Source organism: Notothenia rossii (genome assembly GCF_949606895.1).
Source record: "Notothenia rossii genome assembly, chromosome: 8".
Taxonomy (NCBI): domain Eukaryota; kingdom Metazoa; phylum Chordata; class Actinopteri; order Perciformes; family Nototheniidae; genus Notothenia; species Notothenia rossii.
Genome location: NC_136906.1, coordinates 44,421,927 through 44,437,978, shown reverse-complemented (window position 1 = coordinate 44,437,978; position 16,052 = coordinate 44,421,927). Strand labels below are relative to the sequence as shown.

At 48.3% G+C, this 16,052-nt stretch overlaps 1 protein-coding gene across 1 annotated transcript; it reads left to right on the top strand.

Annotated features, from left to right (window-relative positions):
- Positions 1 to 6,519: 6,519 nt before the first annotated feature.
- Positions 6,520 to 15,798, top strand: LOC307016202 (uncharacterized protein; the record flags this gene model as incomplete). Its single annotated transcript, XM_079645245.1, has 3 exons — positions 6,520 to 7,701; positions 10,367 to 10,781; positions 15,647 to 15,798. The coding sequence occupies 3 exons, from the start codon at positions 6,520 to 6,522 to the stop codon at positions 15,796 to 15,798; spliced, it is 1,749 nt and encodes a 582-aa protein (XP_079501371.1).
- Between the last annotated feature and the right edge of the window lie 254 nt (positions 15,799 to 16,052).

Below are 16,052 nucleotides of genomic sequence, written 5' to 3'. Positions count from 1 at the left end.
TTTCAAAAAGGGGGATCAGAGGGTGTGTGCCAATTACAGAGGCCTCACACTACTCAGCCTCCCCGGGAAGGTTTACTCTAAGGTACTCGAAAGGAGGGTCAGGCCGATTGTCGAACCTCAGATTGAGGAGGAACAATGCGGATTCCGTCCTGGTCGTGGAACGACAGATCAGCTTTTTACTCTCGCAAGGATCCTGGAGGGGGCCTGGGAGTACGCTTATCCGGTCTACATGTGTTTTGTAGACTTGGAGAAGGCATATGACCGAGTACCCAGGGAGTTACTGTGGGAGGATCAGATTTCGAGGCATAGTCGTGGGGGAGGGGGTCTGCAGTTCGGTGGACTAAGGATTGCACCACTGCTTTTTGCAGATGATGTGGTTCTAATGGCTTCATGAGTCCTTACCCCAAGAGAAGGAGTTCAAGTATCTCTGGGTCTTGTTCTCAAGTGAGGGAACAATGGAGCGTGAGATGGGCCGGAGAATCGGAGCAGCGGGAGCGGTACTGCAGTCGCTTTAACGCACCGTTGTGACGAAAAGGGAGCTGAGCCAGAAGGCAAAGCTCTCTGTCTACCGGGCCATTTTTGTTCCTACCCTCACCTACTAGCAGAGAGACAGAAAGCTAGAAGCGGCACTCACTGCAGAGACCTTTCACTCAAGGTGACCATGCCCTCATTTATGCAACAACTTCAAGACCTAATATAACTAAAAGGGTTGCGTTATAAAACAATTCACTCACCAATCCATAATCATGAAAGTGGAATCTAACTATATCCATAATCATTTTTATTGCATATCCAGGAGTAGAAACATTTTTATTTATACAGTAAAGTTGGGCATTTTAACATCGGGGCCTATGGAAATTGCTCCTTTCTGCGGTCATCGGCCAATAGATGAACTACAGTTTGTGGCACTTCCTTATTGGCCTCCTGGCTCTGCCCCAGAGTTTGCCGCTTGATTAAAACACAGTGTCGGCTGGCCCATTGGGGGCGATAGGGCGCCGCCCTCCCTAAACCACACACAAAAACATCATTATTAATAATACTAATAATAATAATACTAATTAATAATATAAATTGTCAATATTTGTGTGTTTAAAATATGGAATACACCGAGAAATATGTGTAAATATGATTCTAAAATAATTTGCGCAAAATATATGCTTTTCCTAGTACACTGTATGACTGAAGTACTGTACTGGGACGATGGAGAAATCATCCCACGGAGGCGAGTCTCTAGCCAATTTCTGATTCAAGATATGAAGGTGTGTCATAAAATGTAGCCAATCAGTGTCCTCATAACTACTACCAGAGGAGCGATTATTGTATCGCCCCAAGTAAGCAACAGCTACGCAGCTGGGCGACGCCCACAGGATTGTGGTGAGGAAACACAATAGCCGCGTTCACACCGGAGTACTTTTCCCACAATAGTTCACCAGAACTACGATATATCTGCGTTCACACCAAAAAGCCCCAGGAACTAAATTAGTTCATGAGAACCTTTTTACCCCCTGTTCAGCCCCTGCTAGAGAGCAGGTACTTTCGTGGGAGAAAAAGGATCCTATGTCTGATTGGCTGGGCGGATTGCAAACCACGCCCCTTAAAACTCCTAAAAAGTTTTGTGAAGCCGCCATTTTATTATCCTCGCATTGCATTATTAGCATTAGCCCAGCGCAGAAACGACGAGAGACTAACTTATGGCAACACAAAATAAAACATGGGAGCGGTGGAGATGAGGAGGTGTCGGCGTTCTGGCGATTTACTCGGAAGGCTTCAGTAGAAGCTGCTGGGAGTCCCAGCAGCTTCTACTGAAGCCAGTCCATAATTCCGGGGGCTTCCGGCCGGGGATTTTGGGCGGCAGAATACGCCGTGAAGTTGTTTGAGGCCTGCCAGTAAACCCAAAGCAGAAGATGAAGAAGTGACATCAGCAGCTTCATTTGCCTAATCCGCCCCCAGGGACTTATTCCGGTGTGAACACGATACGTACTTAGTCCATCAGAACTAAAGAATTCTGATGAACTAAAGTGGGAAAAGTACTGCGGTGTGAACACGCCTAATGAGGAGGTGGATAAAAACAGGCATATTTTATCCAAAATAATGACGTTTTTTTGGGGGCTTTTGAGTTGGCTTTTTGTGGGCATGACGAGACTGACTCTTCAGTCAACCCTGGCATTTTCAGGGGATTGGTGGATTTAAACTCCAGCCTGTCAGGACATAGAATCCACAGTTTCCCTAACAGGAAAAGGACCGGAGCTAGCTTCGTTCCTGGGTGCGTTGTGCGAGGTGCATCCACCTACCTGAAGCACATACTCTGCTAAACATTATCAGGAAACCGTATTAGATCTCTCTCTCCCCCTTCGCTGCTCTCTCTCTCCCCCATTCGTTCTTCTCTCTCTCCCCCCCTTCGCTCCTCTCTCTCTCCCCTCTGGTACACAGCACCGTAAGACGTAGTGTGGAGTTGCATTAGGTAACATTACTATATTATCAATAGTTATACCCTGATATATGATAGCTAACTTTACAATGTTGTGATGTGACTGACGTTAGCTAACATTAACTGTAGCTAACGCCGGTCACTCACCAAGACAGCTGTCCTGTTCTCCACTGGTTCTCCTCACACCACAGCTCAATTTCTCTCCGATGGCCGTTATTTCTTCTAATCCTTGGCTGCTCCTGGTCTCTTGGACGCCTAGCAGGCTCATAATTATAAGGTTGTGGTCCGTCATATGAATTTGAATACATTTTCATCCTCTTCTGTGTCAAAACTAGCATTGTGATCCATGTTTATTCATACGTTAGACCGTCCGCTCTCCCCCATGTGACGTCACACGCGGGAGGTCACATGGTGAGGCTTTTTTTTGGTCAAAAATGTCTTAGAAAAACGACGCCAGATGTCACTGTAGTGCAGGGATCACCAACTAAATTTGGCCTAGGGCCAAAATGTATCCAATAGGCACTTTCGCGGGCCAGCGATTTTTATATAGCCCGGAATTTTGAAGTTGTTGACCAGGGGGGGTGCTATTGGAGCACGCTCAGGTACTGCGGAGCGCATAAAGCTTAGCAGACTCTTCCCGCTAATGAAGGATCACTTCTAGGCTACTGTCCCGCAGCTCCTGCCTCTCTGTTGGACTCTGTCGGACTCTGTTGGACTCTGTCGCAGCGGGGCTACTGCTGTGCTGCGGAGCGCATAAAGCAGACTCTTCACAACGAAGGATCACTTCTTCTTCAGGGCAGGGAAGGTTTTGCAGTACGCAGTCTACTGTCCCGCAGCTGCTGCCTCTGAGTGGGGGGGGCGAACGCACTAACCACTCCGCCAACGCCACAGTTACCCCCGTCGTGCGGGCCGGATGAGAATGTCTGGCGGACCGGATGTGGCCCGCGGGCCGCCGGTTGGTGGTCACTGCTGTAGTGTATATTTATGTATATATTTTTGAAAATCTAGTGTATATAACATTTTCCTACACACTTATTCACTGGGGTCTCTAACCTGCAAGTTGCTCTTTAAAGGCACGTCAAAGATGTACACCACATTGATTTTAAGAATAAGAATAATTATTTTGTTACATCTTCAGCTTTTTGTATTACTGTTGATTATACCATTGTTCTGTAATATATTTAAGCAATAGCTCACGACAGGCTGCGGTATATGCTCATTATATCACAGCTAAGGGGCGTGTTTTTGCCCGACGCCAAAAAAATACACACTCTAATTTAAATAGTTTTTATAAGTAAATAATGATGTTCAAAATAAAATAGTCCCTCCGTTGCCTATGCAACGACACTAACAGCTGGCGAACATATTAGACAGAGAGCGTTGATCCATTATTTGGCTGTTTATTTACATTAATGTGTGTTGCTGTTTATTGTTCACCCACTGAAAAACTGTCCAGCATAGTACAGTAGCATGGCTTACGTTGAGACTTGTATAGGTTGAGGTTGTTCTAGGCTGTTGCTTGGTGTGGCGAGAATATTGCTCCACTTTCTCCGGTCCCCGAGATTGGGCTTCCAGTAGCTCTGGAGAGAGCTTTCGCACCTGTGGCCACTAACGGTCATAATTTCTCTGCTTTTTTTCAAGACCTGCATCAGAAAGCTTTTGAATGGTGATACTTTTCCAGTTGGTCTACCTGCTCTTCACGTAGCTCTGCATGCCGTCGTTTAGGTTTTTTTTTTTTTTTTCTGGAGATAGGCACTGCTAAATCCACTCCTCCACAGTAAGACTCCCCCGGAGGTCGAAGTTAATCTTAAATGTTTCCATCTTATGCTTTGTAAGTTTGTTTCGTAACGGAATCTTTTTAAATATATGTATAAAACTGACAAGTCAAATCAAGCAATCTGATTGGTCGATAGTGTTTTTGCGGACCTCTTTGATTACAGATTTGAAAACATCGTTGCTTGCTTTAAAAGTAGCACAATTCATTATGTCAAACCTTGGAAAGTGTCTAGATATCCCTGCCCTAATGCCAAAGGAACTGCACACTGAATATGTTTTGCCCTTTGATGTCTATGTCTGGACCGCTGCGTAAAAAGGAGGCTTTCTGCCCCGTTACTTCTCCGCTGCTTTCTTGTTCCAGTATTTGCTTTTCAACCCAACGGTATACTGTTTTTCTCAGACGCGGAGGGATACTGACTTGTTGTGAAAAGTAACTTACAATTCTACCCGTGGTATACGCTCAGTATATAACGGCTAAGAACCAATCAGATTGCTTGATTTGACTTGTCCGTTTTATAAATATATATATATATATATATATATCAGCGACGTGCAGTCAGGGGAGGCAGGGGAGGCAGAGCCTCACCTGTCATACTCCAATGTAACGGAAAAACAACTAAAGAAAAACTAAATAGTAATAATAATAAAATGTCTCCACTGATCTATGATGTAAGTGTGATTTATGTATGATTCCAATCGCTTTTTAAAGTCAAAATCAGCAAATTTGCCGAGCTCCGCTACATCTACGGGTAGCGATGAGAAGTGAGGCAGGGACGAGCTCTGCCTCTCGTAAGCCCACAGTAACTTGCTGGAGCACGGGCACTAATTTAGCGCGGGCACTTATTTTGTGAGCGAGCTCAAGCCAGTTACTGTGGGATGAGGTGAGGCACAGATGAGCTCTGCCTCACCTCAGAATGTGTCACCCCACAGAAACTGGCTGGAAAGCGGGCCCTAAGCGCATGCCTGTTACCATCTCACTTTAGGTCACCAATGTAATGTTTGTAGATCCCTTTATTAAATGTATCCTCGCCATCCATAGTCTCTAAATAACTTATTTAACGTATATATTTAGGCTCGCTGGTCTCATTATATAACGGCCATGAAAAAAGCAGCAGGAGAGGTAGCCATAACCGCTGCCGCACTGAAGGGGGCCCACGTGAGCCCTCAGGTTCTTGTTCTACGCAGAGACGGTAGACACAAACAACAAACTAGACTTTTGAAACTACAGGAAGATAACGAGGACTTTTACAAAAAACTAATAGAGATTGTTGTCCAGAAGGAGAGCATGGACTTAATCTTCAAGTCAAGGTAAGACCACAATTGTAATGAAAATGGGATCTTACTAAGAAAGAACAATCCAATATTTAGATTTTGGGTATCCTTCTGTTGAACAGTCTGTTTAAAATCAATCGAAGCATCAGACTAAAAAAGCTTTTGAAAATAACCGAATATTTTGATTAAGGTCAAAATATAATATTTGTAAATCTGACTCTGAAAGAGTCAGTGCCTCACTAGCCATGAACCTCACCGCACGTCACTGATATATATACACATACACATACATATATGTATGCAAGTATTGGTAATGCCATTTAAGTTTTTGTACATAGTCCTCAGTCTCAAATGCTGAAATGTCTCTGTCCTACACACCTTGTTGGAGCTCCTGCACTCTGTTCTGATTAGTCAACCACCGTTACAGCTGAAGATCAGTGTTTATGTGTTACAATGGCGTTTGTTAGCATTGACAAACGCCATTTTGTCGATTCTCATCGGATGAGAATGCTGCGTGGGGTCTGGGTGCCGTGTCGGCGGGACGTTGCGGGGCTCGCTGCTCCGCCCTTTGAGGTTTGAGGAGCGGACAATGTGAGCTGGATTACTGGCAGGGGCGGCAGGTACTGTAGGCTAGGGAAGGCTAAGCCTTCCCAAATATTTTTGTCACTGCATCCTGGTAAAATTAAAATATAATGTTTGTGTCTTTGACAATAGCGCTGTGTGGCAGCGGGGTGTGGTTTGGGCGCTGGCTGCTGGAGTGAAGGGAGTGGCTCGGCCGGAGGCCAGACAGCTGATCGGAATCAGGTAATCAGTGCGGGAAGAAAAGCATGTTGTAACCTGGTTCTGTTCTGTTATGCAGTAGGCGGGATCCTGGAAGGTCGCCAAAGGACCTGTGAAGTTTCCCACCCGGGCAACGTTTGAGACCCGCGCATATTATTGTTTGGAGTTAATAAACGCCTGTGTTCCACCAACCTGCTCTTTCCGTCCCGATTTGAACCCTGTGTGAGTGGAGAGGCTCACAGTGGCGCCTGAACAGGGACCTGATGTCGGAAGGAGAAACCCCGCTGGGTCAGGCCCTCCAACGTCTCGCTCACATGCAGGAGACCACCACAGCATTACAGCGACAGCAGAGCAAGGCTCTGCTCGGGATCGCCTCGAGCCAGCGCGAGGACCGGGCTCTCCTACGGGAGCTGCTGCAGCGTCCGGCAGCTCGGGAGGGCGATCCCGCTACCAACCCGGCCCGACCGCCTTCAATTGCCCTCCAGGAATTGACGGCAGAGGATGATCCGGAGGCATACCTGGACATATTTGAGGGCACAGCGGCGGCGTGCGGGTGGCCGGAGGAGGAGTGGGCAGCGCGGCTATTGCCTCTGCTATCTGGGAGTGCGCAGCTAGCCGCCCACAGCCTGCCAGCAGCCTCTCGGCATGTGTACCAGCATCTGAGGAAGGCCATCCTGGACCGGCTTGGCAGCACGCCAGAGGGACATCGCCGCCAGTTCCGGGCCCTCCCCTTCGAGGACGCTGACCGGCCCTTCTCCTACGCGCAGCGGCTCCTGGATGCAGCGAGCCGCTGGCTCCAGCCGGGGGTGCGCTCCGCTGAGGAAGTCGTCGGGCAGGTGGCGCTGGAGCAGTTAATCGCCGGCCTGCCATCTTCGACGGCGAATTGGGTCCAGTGCCATCGCCCCGCCAACCTGGAAGCAGCCGTCGTCCTTGCGGAGGACCACCTCTCGCTTCCCCGGCGGAGCATGAAAGAGGAGCCCCGACCACCAGCCGTCTCAGCGGGCAGACCCGTCCCAGCCCCGAGGAGGAGGTTTCCTGGAGCAGCTGCCCTTCCCTCCCCACCATCACACGGCCCCAACCCCGCAGCCCCGACACTTTCCCCCCTAGCTCTACCTTACCCTCCTGTTTTTATCTCTCCCCAGGGTCCGGCCTACGCTTCTGGTCGTCCGGCACCACGGGGGGCTCCTCAGACGTCAGGGCAGGATTGCTGGCGGTGCGGGCAGCCCGGCCACTTCCGACGGGAGTGTCCTCTCATGGAGGTCGGACAGCTGGTTCGGGTTGCAGGACCGCCAGCTGCCGCCCCCGATTTGGAAGGGACGTACCGTATACCGGTATGTATACATGGGGGTACACACCAGGCTCTGATGGACACGGGCTGTAATCAGACGATGATCCATAAGCACCTGGTTCGGCCTGGGGCATTGATTGAAGCATCGTGGGTGAAGGTGAGGTGTGTGCATGGGGATATTCACCAGTACCCGGAGGTGATGCTGGAAATTTCTTATAAGGGGAAAAAGCATAGAGTCAGGGCTGGAGTTAGCACTCGCCTTACGCACCCTCTGATTTTGGGAACGAATTGGCCGGGGTTTGCTAAGCTAGCGGGGGCTATGGGGGTGCGTTCACGGACGGCAGGGAAATGTGAGTTGTGTGCTGTGTTTAGTGGAGAGTCGGAGGCGGCTGACGACATCGAGGGGGAAACGGACACGGAGGGGGCCGCGGAGGTCCCTCTGGACCTGCTGGTGTTTCCCGTGGAAGATTTCCCCCTCGAACAGTCGAGGGACGAGACCCTTCAGCACGCCTTCGGCCAGGTGGTGAGTATTGATGGCTCCCAGATACACCCAAACGCAGCACTCACTCACCCACACTTTACGGTGGTTAGGGACAGGTTGTATCGTGTAAGCCGTGACACACAGACAGGAGAGATAAATACCCAGTTGTTGGTGCCAAAAAGCCGTCGGGAAATGGTTTTCCAGGCGGCTCATTATAACCCCATGTCAGGTCAGCTAGGGTACGACAAATCACTACACCGGATAATGGCCCGATTTTATTGGCCGGGCATTCGCGCAGATGTGAAGCGGTGGTGTGCATCTTGCCGTGAATGTCAGCTGGTTAACCCGCCGGCCATCCCCAGAGCGCCTTTGCGCCCGTTACCATTGATTGAGGTGCTTTTTGAGAGAGTTGGAATGGACCTCATCGGGCCATTAGACCGGAGTGCACGGGGATATCGCTTTGTACTAGTCCTAGTGGATTATGCAACGCGATATCCCGAGGCAGTGCCGCTGCGAAATATCTCTGCAAAGAGCGTCGCGCAGGCACTGTTTCACATTATCTCCCGAGTCGGGATCCCGAAAGAGATCCTGACTGACCAGGGCACACAGTTTATGTCACGCACACTACGTGAGCTGTATGAACTATTGGGCGTCCATTCAATACGGACTAGTGTTTACCATCCGCAGACCAACGGCCTGGTGGAACGGTTTAACAAAACACTAAAGAACATGGTTCGTAAGTTCGTTCACGAAGATAGCCGTAATTGGGATAAATGGTTAGATCTTCTGTTGTTTGCAGTGCGGGAGGTGCCCCAGTCCTCCACGGGATTTTCTCCCTTTGAGCTGTTATTTGGTAGGAAGCCCCGGGGTGTTTTGGACCTAGTTAAGGAAAACTGGGAGGAGGGTCCAAGCACCAGTAAGAACGAAATACAGTACGTTATGGAACTGCGAGCAAAACTCCACTCACTGGGGCAGATATCACGGGAGAATTTGCTCCAGGCTCAGGAACGTCAGCAGCGCCTGTACAACAGAGGGTCGAAACTGAGACAATTTTCACCGGGAGATAAAGTGCTTGTATTACTCCCATCCTCGAGCTCCAAAATACTCGCCAAGTGGCAAGGACTCTTCGTGGTCACACGTAGGGTGAGGTGGTGCGTTCTGACAGGGGGGGAGTAACACAGATTTACCACCTTAACCTCTTGAAAGCATGGAGGGAGGTGGCGTCGGTTTCTCTGGCCACCACGGTGACTGAGAGAGATGAGTTGGGACCGGAGGTCATTAAAAGCAACAAAGTAGCCCCGGTCTGTTGTGGCGACAATCTCTCACCGGGCCAGAGAGCAGACGTAGCTTCGTTGCAAAGGCAGTTTGCCGACGTGTTCTCTACGCTGCCAGGGCGCACCTCTCTCATACACCACCGCATAGAAACGCCCCCGGGCGTGGCCATTCGTTCACGGCCCTATCGGCTGCCTGAACACAGGAGGAAAATTGTTCAGGCGGAGCTTCAGGCTATGCTAGAGATGGGAGTGATAGAAGAGTCCACCAGTGACTGGTGTTGCCCCGTCGTGCTGGTACGTAAGTCCGACGGGTCAATCCGGTTCTGTGTGGACTACCGCAGGGTGAACGAGGTGTCCAAATTTGATGCTTATCCAATGCCAGGGGTCGACGAACTCCTGGATCGGCTAGGCACTGCTTTCTTTTACACGACGCTGGATTTAACCAAAGGCTATTGGCAGATTCCCCTTTCTCCAGAGTCTAAGGAAAAAACGGCCTTCTCCACTCCGTATGGTTTATACCAATTAATCACACTTCCTTTCGGGTTGTTCGGAGCTCCAGCCACCTTCCAGCGGCTCATGGACCGGGTGCTGCGTCCCCACTCTGCATATGCTGCTGCTTACTTGGATGATGTCATCATTCACAGTGAGACATGGGAGCAGCATATGCAGCAGGTGGGGGCGGTGCTCGAGTCCCTGAGGCAGGCGGGGCTCACGGCCAACCCGAAGAAGTGTGCGGTTGGACGGAGGGAGGTACGGTATCTGGGGTACCACTTGGGCGGCGGGCAGGTGCGGCCACAGATAGAGAAAACAACCGCCATTTCAGCCTGTCTGGCGCCCAAGACGAGTAAAGAGGTCAGGAGGTTCATGGGGCTGGCCGGCTACTACAGGCGGTTCATCCCGTCCTTTTCGGAGCTGACCAGTCCCCTGACCGACCTGACCGAAAGGGTGCTTCAGATCCGGTCCAGTGGACGGAGCGGTGTCAGCTGGCGTTTGAGAGGGTTAAAAAAGCCCTCTGTGGTAAGCCGCTTCTGTATTCCCCTGACTTCTTTCTCCATTTTGTGTTGCAGACCGACGCCTCGAACAGTGGGGTGGGGGCCGTTTTGTCCCAGCACGTAGAGGGGGTCGACCGCCCCGTACTGTACATTAGCCGTAAGCTCGCCCAGAGGGAGGTGAACTACAGTACGGTGGAAAAGGAGTGTCTCGCCATACGGTGGGCGGTCGGCGCCCTGCGGTACTACCTCCTGGGGCACCCTTTCACCCTCTGGTCGGACCATGCCCAGCTCCAGTGGCTCCACCGCATGAAGGATGCCAACGCTCGGATCACTCGGTGGTATCTGGCGTTACAGCCTTTCAACTTCAAGGTGATCCACAGGCCGGGTAACCGGATGGTCGTGGCTGATTTCCTCTCTCGCTCGGCGGAGTGGGGGGGGGGGAGAGTCAGCTTGCGGCCGGCGGGATCCCGGCCTGAGTCGGGCAGTGGGGGTATGTGGCAGCGGGGTGTGGTTTGGGCGCTGGCTGCTGGAGTGAAGGGAGTGGCTCGGCCGGAGGCCAGACAGCTGATCGGAATCAGGTAATCAGTGCGGGAAGAAAAGCATGTCGTAACCTGGTTCTGTTCTGTTATGCAGTAGGCGGGATCCTGGAAGGTCGCCAAAGGACCTGTGAAGTTTCCCACCCGGGCAACTTTTGAGACCCACGCATATTATTGTTTGGAGTTAATAAACGCCTGTGTTCCAACAACCTGCTCTTTCCGTCTCGATTTGAACCCTGTGTGAGCGGAGAGGCTCACACGCTGCTATGACAGCCAGCAGTAAACTGTTCTACGAAGCCAGTTCACCATACCCTGGATATGTTTGAGTTATCTTAAGTAATCCTAACAAACGAAATCTCGCTCTGCGGTCCTACGACCTTGGTTATCAACTCGGTAAATCAACCCAGGGTTTCTCTGTCCGGCTGAGAGCGCGTTCAAGGAGCGGGGCTAGCAACATTTGACCAATCACAAACATGGACAAGCGTACTGACAGCGCAGCGTCATACTTCATTAATGAAAATGAAACACAAATATGAGGAAGTTCGACTTTAAACATCCATGACTTAAACACTTTATCCAGGATAAAAACAACATATACAGTTGCAAGAAAAAGTATGTGAACCCTTTGGAACTACCTGGATTTCTGCATAAATTGGTCATAAAATATGTTCTGATCTTTACGGAGCCCTGGAGGGTTCATTGAGAGAAAAATAAATAAAACGTGGCCATGTTTTACTTTCTCGTTCGCACAAGTTAATAAAGTGTGCGCACGAGTTAATAAAGCATGCGCACGAGTTAATAAAGCGTGGCCTCGTTTTATTTAAATTGAGGGATTCCTGTCCGTGACTCACAGTATCTGCTGCCCACAGCTGTTTTATAGAAGGAAAACCTCCTTCACTTTATGAAATCTCTGCGGCACCAGTGGCCTGTACTACGAAGCAGGATTTGCTATTTACACTATTCATTCATGAAGTATGACGCTGCGCTGTCAGCACGCGTCTCCATGTTTGTGATTGGTCAAATGTTGCTAACCCCGTCCCTTTCACGTGAACGCGCTCTCAGCCGGTCAGAGAAACCCTGGTTGATTTACTGAGTTGATAACCAGCTTCGTAGGACCGCCTAGCGACATCGCGTTTGTTAGGGTTAGTTAAGCAGGGTAAATTGAACTTATCCAGGGTCTGTTGAACTGACTTCGTCGTACAGGGCACTGGAGGCAGTAACGTGTAACTCAGCATAATCTGAGAAGAGCAGCACCAGCTGTAAAGAGCTGAGCCTTTCACTGTTTACTTCACTGCGTTTTCCTTCATTAGAACAGCTGAATAGAGATCGAGGCTACTACGTTTAACCACACACACCTATACACACATCGAACTACCAGAGTATTCACCCTCGTTTTATGAAGGAGATGTCCTGTCACCGGGGCGCATCATGTGTGTGTGTGTGTGTGTGCTCAGCTCCGCTCTGTGTGCGTGTTCGGTGTGTATGTGTGTGTTCGACACCACCGGCATTTGTTTTCAAATTACCACGAACAGTAATTTACACAAATCTGGTTCTCCATAGTTATATGTGTATTCCCAAGTGAAAGAAATTCGTTTAATCTTAATCCCGATGTGCTATAGTCCTGCCGGAGTGCACCGGAACGAACGATACTATCATAAACAAATGCCCCCCCCCCCCCAGACACACACACACACAAATTTGAGCGCCGATTTAGTAGCTCATGCGCACGAGTTACTAAAGCGTGCCCGCGAGAAGGTACCTCGTGCGAACGAGAAAGTAAAACGTGGCCAGGTTTTATTTTATTTTTTCTCTATGAACCCTCCAGGGCTCCGTAGATCTTCATCTAAGTCACAATAATAGACAAACACAGTCTGCTTAAGCTAAAACCACACAAACAATTATATGTTTTTATGTTTTTATTGAACACACCATGTAAACATTCACAGTGCAGGGTGGAAAAAGTATGTGAACCCTTGGATTTAATAACTGGTTGACCCTCCTTTGGCAGCAATAACCTCAACCAAACGTTTCCTATAGTTGCATATCAGACCTGCACAACGGTCAGGAGGAATTTTGGACCATTCCTCTTTACAAAACTGTTTCAGTTAAGCAATATTCTTGGGATGTCTGGTGTGAATCGCTCTCTTGAGGTCATGCCACAGCATCTCAATTGGGTTGAGGTCAGGACTCTGACTGGGCCACTCCAGAAGGCGTATTTTCTTCTGTTGAAGCCATTCTGTTGTTGATTTACTTCTGTGCTTTGGGTCGTCGTCCTGTTGTATCACCCATCTTCTGTTGGGCTCCAATTGGTGGACAGATGGCCATAAGTTCTCCAGCAAAATATCTTGATAAACTTGAGAATTCATTTTTCCGTCGATGATGGCAATCTGTCCAGGCCCTGAGGCAGCAAAGCAGCCCCAAACCATGATGCTCCCTCCACCATACTTCACAGTTGGGATGAGGTTTTGATGTTGGTGTGCTGTGCCTTTTTTTCTCCACACGTAGCGTTGTGTGTTCCTTCCAAACAACTCAACTTTGGTTTCATCTGTCCACAGAATATTTTGCCAGTCGTGCTGTGGAACATCCAGGTGCTCTTTTGCAAACTTCAAACGTGCAGCAATGTTTTTTCTGGACAGCAGTGGCCTCCTCCATTTTATGATCAACTTATGCAGAAATCTAGGTAATTCCAAAGTGTTCACATTTTCTTGCAACTGTAGTTGCACATGCAAGGTGAATACAGAACAGCTGGTTAAAAAATAAATAAACTACCAAGTGTTTGAATGTGTAGGCCTACATTAACAGGTTTATGGCATCACTGCCTCATCTAAGACACGAGTGATCTGACTTAATAATTAACATAATTAAGATAATTACATTTGAGTTTAGTGTTTCGTCAACTTAATGTGTTGCTTAAAATAATACTTCTGCATACAGTAGGCTATGTGACACTGTGAGTGTTGCACCGCACGGCCAGATACGGCTCGAGAAGCTGTCTCAGATAAGGAAATAAATTATATATTATGATATTATATGATCGATGATGTGATTGATTATGTGATATGAATGATAAGTGCGACACGTCGGCGTCTTCCCTGCATACAGCAGTTGTTCTGTATTTCCTTTATCCTGTAATATGACTTGATAGATTTAAACTCCGCACACTGAGCTCTGATTGGTCAGCAGGCTTCACTGAGAGTTGATCTCGGTTGATCTCTTATCTATTGACGACGGAGGCGGGTAGCGTCAGGTAAGCAAAGTTATTTAGCCTTCCCAAACCTGAGCCTCACGCGCCGCCTATGTTTACTGGTGTCGTTTCATGGTTGCTGCATGGGGTCTACGAGACAGCGAGACACCGCGGTACTCAGCCTGAGCACACACACAGATCCGCGGAGCCGTGGCTGAGAAAAGATAAGGCTGAGAGAGTGTGTGTGTGTGCGAAGATCCGCGCAGCACCGCGGCTGAGAAAAGATAAGGCTGAGTGAGTGAGTGTGTGTGTGTGCGGAGCTCCGCGCATTGGTCCATTTGGACCAATTGGCCCATTTAGTCGTCGTAACGTCACTATACTCAGGAAGAAAAAAATTGAAAAAGAAAAATCTTCAACGAGTCGTTCTGGGGGCCGGCTACGTCTATAGAAATCTCAGTAGGTGAATGCTTGCATGATAAGGTAGCACCCATAGAGTCCAGTAGTGGGCTCCGCCTGTGATTATATAACAAGGGTTACCATACATACCTCGTTTTTAGCACACTGAGGACTTGTACCAGAGGACTCAACATGTGCTTCAATGTCTGTAAGAGAAACCCTCATCAGGCAGTTCCATTCACTGTACATACATGAGTTGTATACAGAGTAAGAGTAAGACACACATAAATTGTGTGCAGTCTTTCTGACATTAGCTTCATGAATCAAAATTCTTTTTTCTGGTGCCATTCACGTGCTTAATATTAATGAACTAGACTGCTGAACTGTTTGAGCAGTCTGTTTATTTGCCCTGATATTGATACCTGCATGTCTTTGCATCATTTTCCTCCATCCTTTGTGCAATCTGAACACAACTACACACTCAATTTTGTATGTTTTTTTGCTTTAGCCAAATTTCTAGACACATCAGGAATAAAGTTAAATGAACATTATTCATGTGAAAACCGTGAGGTAACACATCTCAGTGCTGCATTCCATTTTTTTTATTGTTGCACAAATGTTCCATTCTCTGCAGCAATGATTAGAAGACTGAGGCCAATACATTGGGAATTAAAGGTTTGGCAGTCACATCCTAAACTCACAGTAAATGGCAAATGTGGCTAAATCTGCAACAATAAATCAAGCAAGAACTTAATGAGGACTAGTTAAAGGAATCACAGTTTTGTTTCACACCATAAATGTTTCTATTTTTAAGTGAATGTAATTGCCCACAATTTAGCTCCCTGTTAAATGGCAGCATATGTGTTGAGGTGTTAATCCAATTAGAGCAGCAAAAACCACTGAGAATGTCACATTGGAACCTAGTTTGGGGCTCAGCACTAATAGTATAAAGTGATTAAATATTGCTGATCTGGTTTGGCAAGTACCTGGTTTCAGCTTTGTGTCAATAATCAGATATTATCCCCTCTACTTCCTCTCTCCTGGTTAGTACTGATCAAAGAGGGCGAGGGATCTGACTGAAGGACACGTAGCACTGGGCTTCATAAGGAGATCATGTGTAGAATTGCTAGAAGTGTAGAAGTCACATCTTTCTAATCGATTTGTACCAAATGACTCCAGATATTAATGGTTGCCCTCGTGTTTACTAACTGTTACTGTACTGCCACTGATTCCACTCAGCTAATTGGGAGACATTGGCTCTGTCTGTCTCTGATCAACAGCAGGAAAACTCCTTTCCACTGCTCAGCCAGTCCCCGCTGATCCAGATAGGACCGGCCAAAGACAGCATTGTGGTCAGAAGGATCTTTGACATTGTCGGCGACTACTTGTAAGTAGTATTATTCATCCCGCTTCCATCACATTAGTATGCATAGAAAGTGACAGGTGCTGTGACAGGTCACACCTCTCCCAACTTATGCTAATGAGCTAATTCCCGCCTCCCCTTTGTTCGAGGTGTGAGATCTCAAGTAGGTGTGATATCCCAAGTAGGTGTGAGATCCGTCGATAGGAGGGGGGTGATGTGTATTCACAGGTGTGAAAAGCCCCCACTGTTGCGCCTTATGGTGTATAATAAAAAATGTTTCAA